The following is an 11,217-nucleotide window of genomic DNA, read 5'->3' on the forward strand; positions in this document are numbered from 1 at the left end:
ATTGTCATATCTGTCAATGTCACTAGCACAAAAAAGTTGCTCGTCCAACCACTAATGCAGCAACTGGTACACCTACTGAGCATAGTGCCATGGACTATTCCTCCCTGTGCAAGAATTCAGATCTGAATCAAAAGAAAAAACAAATTACTTAATTGTGAGTTACAGAATGCATGTAATAACCTAGGTTCAGTAAAAACAGACTGCATGCACATAAGTCTCATTAATCTCTTACAGCTGTGGTCATCGAGAAAAAAATGAACTAAAACCAATTCAAAGCCACAAAAAAAAAAATGCCTCTACTGGCAGTGAGTTTAAGACTGGGTTTTGTTTATTTTCCCAATACCAGAACTGAAAACATGGCTCTACTCATCTGTGGACCTAAGGGAAAAATGTGTAGCACCTTAAAACAAGAGGCTTGAAGTGTAAAAACAAGCACATTGAATTTAAACTTGAGTATTCAATATGCAATTATTAGAAGACTTAGTTTTGAAATGTTAGTGATTAAACACAGTTTTGGTTTAATGAATAGAGCCACCTTCAGATTCCATCAATTTTAAACATTCCAATACTTGCACAACTGGATATTTAGGAAGAGGGTTGTGTGGAAGGTGCACGTTACCGTACTCGAGCAGTACTGACCTTTCTCCTCTCAGCTGAAATAAAAAATTTCCTGCTGTCCCTTTTAGGAAGTCTCCCCTCTCCAAGCTGCTGATATGCTCATTACAAATTAATTGCCTACTTTCATCATTAAATGGTGTGTATGACCTTTGCTCTGCTAAGCAGTTATCATTACTTCTGCAAAGATTACTCATCATAGCTGTTTCTTCAGAATCTAGCTTCTCTTCATCTGAAATAGCCAAAGAGAATGTATTTTTGTAGAAGTGTTCTGACACAATAAATACACACAATGTAGCTCAAAGTAAATTACTCTTTGTCATGTTACATTATCAAAATTTGCTTGTATCAATTTAAAAGGTGAGAAAGCTTAAGACTATTTAGAGCAAAGTAGTCAAAGTCTTCTTCTGAACGCCATTTCTTAAAGTCTTTTGGGTTTGTGTTTTAAAATATAATAGATGAAAGATTAAAATGTTATTTCCCTTTTACAGATAGGTGGATTGTACATTGTGAAAGAAATTATTATATTTCAGGATGTGAATATTATAAAGGAACTCAAGCAAAAGGTAGCTGTTAATCTTGTACCTTGGTATGTACACGTGATAAGAACCTGCATGCACACACACAAAAAAAACCCCAAACCTTACGTTTCCATGATCCCCAGAGGGGAGAAGCGGCAAATTCAGCCTATAACTCCAACTTCTCCAATTAATAACAACAACTTATTAAGGGTAATGGATTAAACTACATACAGGGGTACACGATAGAAATATACATTTATAGAATATGTACATAATAATGAAGCAAAGTTTCACACTTTCTGTAGGAGACTTATTGTAAAATAAGGTAAAAAGTGAGGTATTGAGTTTGTCATGTGAAGTAACAATCCCAGGCAATGTAAGAGTTGTCATTATTACAAACGAGTCTTCATTAAAGACAAAGTTCCAGGACATTTTATTATAAGCCAATGTGCAGGAAACCAAGATGTCAAGCCATTTCCCATCTGCAAGAAAATTACTTTTAAATCCCATGTTTAGAAACCTTTATTAAGTCTCCACTAATGAAACCCTTAACAACAAATATGATGTAGTTGGAGGCCTGTCAAGATATATAATTCCTTTTTACTCCTCCTTTTATGCATAATAATCCATCAGGGAATCTTCTTAGATAATGCCATCTCATTACCTCCTTAAACATTTCAGCATTTAACATTAATTTTTTCCACTGAAGAAAACTTTCAGTAAAAATTCCCTTACTTAGAAACCTATAGAAAAAAAAGGCACCTAAGTAGCTTTCAACTCACTTTCAGAAGTGAAATTACATTTTTAAAACTGCCTTAGAGCCACTTAAATATTTTTAAAATTTACTCCGAAAGGACATGCAGGTCCCTTAATATAACATAATAATTCATGTAATTAACGATATTAAAACCCATCAGGCAGTTATTTTTCTAGGAAAGAATATATATCAAAACATTCTTACTCTGATGATGAGGAGCCATTTTAGCAGAAAGGAAACTCCCATGAGAAGTTCTTCTAAATAAGCGCGCCCGAGCACTACTGACTTTTCTAACCTCTGCAGCATCAGCAGGAGGCTTTGGAAAGGAAATGGAAGAATATTCATCTTTTGCAAAAGTGACTAGTATCGGTTTCTGTGACAAAGATAAAGAAGATGCTATAATAAAAGCAAAGATAATTTCATTTTCATATAAGCAAAAATTTTAAAAAAAGGAAAACCAAATTAGTTATACAAAGGGCTAAGTTCAGAGTAGACTACATAAAAATTACATAGGTTTGCTCATTAAGAAATTTGCATTTTCATATCCAGAATCTAACAATACCATTCCACTGAACAAGCCAGATATCTATACCATTATCACCCCAGAAAGCCATTTAAATGTAAATGGTCAGGGGTGCAGAAAACAAACAAAAACTAGCCTGAGTAGAGCAACTGAAACTCAAAATTATTTATTTCCCTCATAAATACTCATTTAACACAATCTGCAATATGCTTATTTGTTAAAAAAAAATTAAAATGTTAGCGCAAGTCTTTGGCACAACAATTCTAGAGTCACATCTATTCTTTATTATTTGTTTTTGAGCACTAAAGCAGTATTTCCAAAACACTTCAGAAGTGTTCATATCATATGCACCACTTCCTATCGCACTGAGATAAATCACGCTGATCCAGAAACACGCAAGTTCTAGTTTTATTTATGTCAGTATCTTGCATCTTAAAGGATGTGACCAAACCCCTGAACCTCTAGTACATAACACTTGTTGTGCCCTACATAAATGCATTGCCCTCCAAGATCAACATCCTCTCGAATTTCCTTAAAATAAAGAATCCATGAGAAAGCCTCCAGTCGAATCCTTCAGATTTGCTGAAGAATTCCCAGCATTCTCTGCAGATAGCCAAGAGGTGCGACCCACTCCTGACAACCACCGTGACTAATTCAAGTTTTACACTTACAGTGTACTAACTTATCTCCATTGGTAAAGCAGAAAAGGCAGGTTTTGTATTGGTCTTAGCAGTAGTCTTATCTAGTTTTTCTCCACTCTCACACACAAGATAAATGAAAATTTAACACCAGTATTCAAATCCAATTGTAGATAAATTTAATCTAAGTATGGTCAGAATTTTTAAATTTGATTCATATAAATACATTACCTATCAAAATTACTGAAATGTAATATTTCTTGGACTTTTTTCCCCCCTCATTTCCTAAAGAATGCTACATTTAGATTACTGTCTTGAAGAAACAACATATACAGCAAGCACACTTAACTGTTTTAGCATGCTCTGTTCTCTGTACTAAACAAATGATCATGACTTAATCTTATATTTAAATATTAAATATAAAAAACATGAAAGAGCAGATACACTTATAAATTGAAAACAACTCAAAATTTTCACAGAGGGAAAAAAAGAGTTCTTACAAGTACCTCTATTTTTTTAAACAAAATACAGTCATTACATTTTATAGATGGATAAGTCAAAAGAATGCACAATAACCTAGTTACTTTCAAATTATTATTTCAAATCACAGAACCACAGAATGGTTGAGGTTGGAAGGAACCTCTGGAGGTCTTCTTGCCCAACCCCCCTGCTCAAGCAGGGCCACCTAAAGATGGTTGCCCAGGACTGTGTCCAGGCAGCTTTTGAAGATCTCCAAAGATGGAGACTCCACAACCTCTCTGGGCAACCCGTGCCAGGGCTTCATCACCCTCAGAGTGGAAAAAGTGTTTCCTGACGTTCAGAGGGAACCTCCTCTGTTTCAGTTTGTGCCCACTTCCTCTGGTCCTGTCACTGAAAAGAGCCTGGAACTGTCCTCTTTGCACCCTCCCCTCAGGTATTTATATACATTGATAAGATGCCCCCTGAGCCTTCTCTCCTCCAGGCCAATCGGTCCCAGCTCTCTCAGCCTGTCCTCATAGGAGAGATAGTCCCATCCCTTCATCATCTTTATGGCCCTTCATTAGACTCCCTCTAGTTGCTCCATATCTCCCTCATACTGGACAGCCCAGAATGGGACCTAGCATACCAGGTATGGCCTTACCAGTGCTGAGTAGAGGGGAAGGACCACTTCCCTCAACCTGCTAGAAACACTCCTCCTAATGCAGCCCAGGATACCATTAGCCACCTCCTTAGCGGCGAGGGCACGTTGCTGGCTCATGTTGATGCTCATGACCTTTTTCTATTTTAGTAATCTTACACAGGAAAGCTGACTCAAGTACCTGTCTTCTGATTCTTGTTAATGTCGCTTAGAATTATAATGCAATATAGCAATATTTAAACAGTTTATTTTCAGCTTTATTGGGGGAGGAGGGAATGACAAAATCAACTTTACAAATCTCAGACTAACATTGCAACAGGCTTCCATTTCTCCCCAAACTATTTAAACCGTATCTTTTCCTAACACTACTGATACACATATTTTTATATCAGTATTGTGTAGAGTTATTTCCAGAGTACTCACATGATCCAGTGGGTTCAGACGAACACCTGACACTGGTCTTGATTCAGCCAAATCAAAACTGGATGCATGAAGACTAGCATAAAGAAATTAAACATTATATGGATAAAGCAGACCCAGTGTTATGTGGTTGGGATCTTTTTTTGTGTTTTGGTTGTTTGGTTTTTTTTTAATTGAATACTTCTCTTTGCCAATGAATATGGGGAAAAGGAGGAAGAAAGTAAGAGTGACAGAGCACTTTTACACCATCACTCTTCTTCCATGAACACTATTTAACTTTGATATCTGAGAATTCAGCAGCACCAAGGGAGAAGAATTACAAGATTACAATTACAAGATCTGCACACCTGCTGTGATACAGTTTATTTCATACATGTCTGTAACAATTCTCTCATATAAGCCTAAATTCATGCACAAACCCAACCATGGTTAATGCCCAAGTTATCTGACACAAGCTGCAGAACAGAGCAGGGCAGAAAACACAGGTTTGTGCCGACATGAGCATGCTCCTTCCCATACACAGGAGAAACACAGACAGAATAAGCATGGATGCCAGCCAGAGCGATGTCATTACTGACCGCCAACAAACAGCCAAGTCACTCTCAGGCTCCTGCCTTCCATAAGGGCACAACACTATGCAGTAAGGAATATCAGACACACTGAGTGCCTGAAACCTTGCTGCCATGAAAACAGCATGGACACTAACTTACTTGTATGGGCATTCAAACATGTTTCAGCATCCTTTTTGGCATGCCTGACACCTAACATTACAAATGCCACTCATATCTCCTCCCTACAGTCATTACAGAATTGGCATATAAGGAGACCTAAAAAATTACTGGGAAATGGATGTAAAAAGCCCAGTACATCTTTTTTTCCCCTTTTGTCACAAGAGACAGATCTATTGAGCTCTGTGATTTATGCTATGTACCAAAACTCCACAAAAATAATTTTGAAGTAATTTAAATTTTGTTTAAAAATTAGCATTTCAAACTTCAAGACCTACAACTTCATATTTAAAAAGATCTGAGAAAGCTCTGAAAAAGAGATCTAGCATATAATTTGGGTGGAAGCAAGCAAGCTTTCATAGTTTCTAGGGAAAAGTTGAAGACTATGTCAATTAAAAGCATACCCCATCTTAAGAAAAAGGTGAGTTACAGACCATTTTCCTATGCTATTCTCCACATACAAAACTAGTGTAATGACCACCTCTGGTAGCTCTAATCCACAGGAACTTCCTGGACATGTAGATTACACCAACAGTAAGGATCATTAGAAGAAGGCAAAGGATGTGATTAGGAATACAGATTAACACAGGGGAAAAAATCACCGGAAACATAATTACAGAATGAAATCTCTTGCTGCTGTAGGATATTTGAAAAAAACTTAAAGCCACAGTACCTAAAAACCGAAGGGGGTCTATTCTGAGGAGCTCGTGAAGATCCAGATCCAAAAAGTTTCCTTTGATCCTCTGCAGGTGTAAATGGTCTCCGAGTTCTTAGCGTTCGTAGAACATTTCTGGCTTCATTTATAATCTCAGAACTGGTCTTCTGCTTTGGCACTGAAAGCCTGTAGAATGGTTCTGCCTTTTCTGTATTTTTATTCTTTGAAGCTTGCATTCCTCTGCAAAGTAGTGCACAAGAACACTGAACGGTATAATGGAAAGCACAGAATATAATGCTAGTGTTAGATTACAAACTATTAATTCATCGATGTGTATGCTACCACAATGTAGTTAAAAAGGATATTATAACAAAATGCTAGACAGTGGTCCAGTAGTGGAAAATAAGGCTCATTGATACTGCATGTCCCTCACAGCTTCTCAGCTCTGTAGGAAAATACTGAAGAGGAACAGAATGCGTCAGACATGGAAGACCTTCATTTTTTTTAGAGGGAGCTAAAATATACCACACTCAGTATTGCAGTGCTTTCTGGGCCAAATATGGTTCTCTCCAATACTACAGAAAATGTTTCTTAACAGCTCGTTACTTATAAAATATGATAACCAAAACAGGAATTCAATTATATGCTGTAAAGAGACATTTTCTTTCCAATGAACTTAGGAAATACCCAATATAAGTTATCAACCTTACCAAGGGCAGCTTCCTAATAAGCCAAAGAGGTATTATCAGTAACTGAAGCACAGGATCAGTAATTAATAAGCAGAGACAAGGAAGAACAGGCAATCGGGTTTTTTCCTCCAAAAGAAATGCTTCCTCAACCCACTCGCAAGCACATGCAAAGGTAACACTGACATAAGACAAATTATCAGCTCAGACTTTCAATCATTGTTCTGTCCTGCTGCATTTTCCAGAAAATGCAGTGGACAGTGAAAGACTTGCTTCATCATCTCTCACACCTCCCAGAATCAAACACTATCCTGGTGCAGTTCTCTGTAGATACCAACCTTGTAATTTTACAGCAATCTCATAATGAGCCTTAAACCATCCAAAATTCCTAGAACCCAAGGGAATGGCAGGAAGATGTGCCAGGGAAGGTTTAGGCTGGATTATTAGGAAAAGCTTCTTCACCCAGAGGGTGGTGGAGTACTGGGACAGGCTCCCCAGGGAGGCAGTCACAGCGCCAAGCCTGATGTTATTCAAGAAGCACTTGGACAACACCCTCAGAGATATGGTGTGAATTTGGGGTTGTCCTGTGCAGGGACAGGAGTTGGACTTGATGATCCTTGTGGATCCCTTCCAACTCAGGATGTTCTATGATTCCTCTTTTGCTTTTCAACCTAAAAAGAAAAATATGCTTCTGTACTGCCTTTGACTCAGACCATCTGGTAACTTCTATTCTCTCACATAGTTTATGACAATGAACTGACAGTAGATCAGAGACTGCCATCTTGGTTATTTCTAAACTGTGGAGCAAAAATCCTATTTCTCTAGTTTCTTAGTTAACTTCTTCCTATTCTGCATTTTTATATTTCCAGCTGCCTCTTCTGTTCTTTCAGAGTCTGTACATTCTGGCACAGTGTCTTTAATTAATATACAACGCAATCATAGAATCATTAAGGTTGGAAAAGGCCTCTAGGATCATCAAGTCCAACCGCCAACCCAACGCTACTATGTCTCCTAAACCATGCTCTGAAGTACCACATCTACATGTTTTTTGAACACCAGCGCTTTCAGCTGACCTGCACAGGATAAAATTGGATGTGAAGGAGCAGTGCACCAACCTCTTCCACTAAAAGATGCATAATTACAAAACAGAGGAACAGTTTTATTTAACTCACACTTCTTTTCTGGTCTATGTATTTCCATCCACCTTGCTAAACTAAAAAAAAAAAAAAAAAATCTTCTCAAGTAATCTAATATCTTATACTTAATCTCTGAAGACACCATTTTCTTTAGCTCTTAAAATTTCTGTGATCTGACACCGAAATGTATATTTTATGGGATTTATGTATATGTTCTCCATAGTTAAACTAAGAAGCAACCTGAGAGATATGATGTGTTTCTGTGGAACATCACTACCTCTGATACAATCAGCTTAAGGTTTCTTCTACCATCAACTGCAAATTTTCTATACTAGCAGTTCATCTGTTTGCCACAGTTGAGACCAAACTTCCACCATAACAATTTTTTGTTGAAGCTTTCACCTCTTACGTATTTCTTTTTAACTGGCAAAGGAACTTTTCTCCTGTAAACTTAATTTGTTAAGTCCTACCACTTGGGCACTGTCAGTCACCTTTCCAACCCATTAAAAACAGAGTTTTAATAGTTAACATTGCAAAGGGAGCTTGTGACTTCATTTGAACACTTGACTGAGCTGACTGCTGCATCGCTACTTTAGTGGAGAAGGGGAGAGCACTGCCCTTCCCTGCTGCTGGAGCTCCCAAGTGTGGTGGGCGGCCACCTCCGCTTACAGGTCCTGGGAGAGCAGAGGGAGCCGGGAGCCATCATGGTGGGGCGGCAGCGAGCACAACTGCCGACTTACCTCTGACCTGATGGGAGCATTAACGCTGCATAATTTGGCATAAAGTAATATTACACACATTCAGAATTGTGGTAGTGATACCATACTGACATATTATTAATTGATATCCCATAATTATTAGCCAGAAAATGCAACAGAACACAGAGAAAAAAGTAAACAGTGTAATAAAATACCAGATGTGTATATAGATATGATAGGATAAGAAAACTTACTCTTTCTTGCAAGCATTTAAAAACCACGAGTAATTCTAAATGAGTTTGGCTGCTGTGCCATCACAGTACAACCACCGTCTCTTTCTCAAAAAATCGATAAAGACTATTTGTACTCTCTATTTTAAAATGCCTAGGGCTGAAACATTTATGCATCAAACAATTGTTCTGCAGCGGCAGCACTCAGAAAGGAAGTTCCATCTGCTCTCCAGTGTCCCACACCCCAGAAGCTTTGAGGAAGCCCCTTCAGCTATGTTACACCAGTTCTCTTCCTAGGAAACTACTACCTAGGGAATAAGGGAAAACCCCTTTCTGTCACCAGAACCTTTCTTGACTTTGATGAGAATAAGGTACCTGAATCATTCAACTGCAGCACCAGAGACTAATTTAAAATATGGCGCAACAAATAAATGCAACAAGCAGAAAGTGGAAGTACAGGCTGAAGGAGTAGCCTAACAGTGGAGGGGGAATGACTGTACTGGCTGCCCAGCGTACAGTCTGGTTTTACCCTTGGATTTCATGATTTATACAAGACTAGTTCTGTCTGGTTTTGTATTTATTTTTAAAAATTTCTATTTTTTCACACACTTGACATCCTTTTTAAAATAAAGTATCTTGGATGCAAATAAGAAATAATTGTAATAGTTAGTGTTGCTTTCTGAAAATCCAACAGCATTCCCCTTTTGCTCCCCAGTCCCAGCAGGGGACAGATAAAGGGAATGTTGCAGTGTCAATGGGGACAGCATAACGGGTACACATAGATCTTGTCCCCCACTGCTGACACCACTTCCCAGGTAGCCTTTAATGTGCACAGATGAAGATCTCCTGTCTGACTCCCTGCTGGAAGGCAGAAGAGTATGACACCAGTGTCTGAAAAGCCATACTTGGGCTTTTGTCTTTTTTCCCCCCAGTTGTTTACTTGAGCAGTCTGGTCTTCTCTGCATAGGAAGAACTGAAAGCAGTAGATAGCAGTACAGGGTCAGAGAACTGTAGCTTGACAGAGCACTGACCAGAGAATCCCCAATTAGTCCTAGCTATCTCCAGAAGCGAGACAGCTGCACCCTCACAGCACTTATCCTGGGTCAATCAGCACATGAGAGAAGCATGGCTGACTACATCAGATATGGCACCATGTTGACTCTGCCATCCTATCTCCCACCTCAAAACCAGTGTCATTTGCTAGCATACAGAGCAAGTATACTTGCAGTCACCAAGTACAGTGAGGAGAAACCCTGTACTCAAGCCATGAACACTCTGTGCACCAGCATCTGAATACAGGTTCTGTCTGCCCAAGCAAATTTATGGAATAGTTAGCACCCAAATACAGGTTTTGTAAGAGTAAGTTAATCATGGGTATTATTAGATATAATTTTAAACATCAGCAACTTATCAATCACAACTGATGCTCTTTCAGCTTGGTGAAATTTTGAAGCAAAGAAATCACTATCAAAATGAAATGAAAACAAAGTTAGGAGAAATGAAGCCTGCAGTCCGCAACAGGGCGACACTTCAGTGCGGCCGTCAGACAACATGCCCAAGAGGAGCTCCCGAGATAAGCCGCACCTGGGGAGTAAAAGCGGACCCGGGCTTTGCGGAGTAACCAACCCAAATCCGGCAAAGCAAGACCCTCCCCTGGGCTCGGGTGGCAGCAAGCCGCCGGGAAACGGACCGGAGGTTCTCCCTTTCCAACCTCTTTTGCAAAGCCCCCCGCGCGACCCACCGCACGCCCCAGCCCTTCGCCCCAGCCCGGGCCCCGCAGCGAGGCGGCGCCCCCGGGGACCGGCGTTACAGCCAGGCGGGGCGCGGCTCCCGCCGGCACCGGGCGCTGGCCAAGGCACTCCGCCTGCCTAACGGCCCCGTCGACCCCCCCTCCCCAGCAGAGGCGGGTCGGGACCCGCCACCGCCTCCGCGGGGCGCCGGTCCCGCTCCCCTTCTTCCCCTCCGCCCGGGGCGGCCCCCGCGCCCGGCGGAACCAGCGCCCACTGTTCCCATGGCAACAGTACACACCATGGCCGCCGGGCCGGCGGCGAGATGCGGCCGAGGCAGCGGCGCGGCGGGGTCGGGCGGGGCCCTCACTCACCTCCGCCGGGCAGACCCGGCCCCGCCACGGCGCCGGTACCGTTACGTCCCGCGCCCTCCCCACAGCCACACCTGCTAAACGTGAGGGGGAGCCCGCCCACGCCAAGGCGCCTGCGCGGGCACCTGCCGGCGCATGCGTAGCCCGGCCGCGGGCGGGGCGGGCGGCGGGGAGCGGTCATAGCCGGGGCCGGGAGCGCGCTGCGGGGGTCCCGCTGCAGTTCCGGCCGCTGCCTGGCTGGGCCGACGTCCCCGCAGGCCTGGGGCAGGGGCAGTGAGGGGTCCTGCCACAGCGTGGGCCCGTGGCACGGTGGTCTTCTGGTGGCGGGCACTTCCTGCAGCCTGCCCTGGCCCACGTTTAGGGCACAGCAACGGGCGGCAGAAGCCCAGATGAGA

At 41.6% G+C, this 11,217-nt stretch overlaps 1 protein-coding gene across 3 annotated transcripts in view; it reads right to left on the reverse strand.

The window, feature by feature from the left end:
* ARMC2 (armadillo repeat containing 2) overlaps positions 1 to 10,932 on the reverse strand; it is a 67,602-nt gene extending 56,670 nt beyond the window's left edge. For 2 of the 3 annotated variants that reach the window (XM_064447500.1, XM_064447498.1), the window contains exons 1-5: positions 10,826 to 10,905; positions 5,993 to 6,214; positions 4,595 to 4,667; positions 2,098 to 2,266; positions 640 to 847 (exon numbers count right to left, since the gene is read on the reverse strand). In XM_064447500.1, coding sequence (XP_064303570.1) covers positions 640 to 847; positions 2,098 to 2,266; positions 4,595 to 4,667; positions 5,993 to 6,210 — 668 coding nt within the window. In that variant the 5' untranslated portion in view covers positions 6,211 to 6,214; positions 10,826 to 10,905. Of the gene's footprint in view, positions 1 to 639; positions 848 to 2,097; positions 2,267 to 4,594; positions 4,668 to 5,992; positions 6,215 to 10,825 lie in introns of all 3 variants that reach the window. The other variant, XM_064447499.1, reaches the window with a different exon arrangement.
* Positions 10,933 to 11,217: the final 285 nt, after the last annotated feature.

The sequence above is a fragment of the Phalacrocorax carbo genome, chromosome 3, assembly GCF_963921805.1.
Source record: "Phalacrocorax carbo chromosome 3, bPhaCar2.1, whole genome shotgun sequence".
NCBI lineage: Eukaryota > Metazoa > Chordata > Aves > Suliformes > Phalacrocoracidae > Phalacrocorax > Phalacrocorax carbo.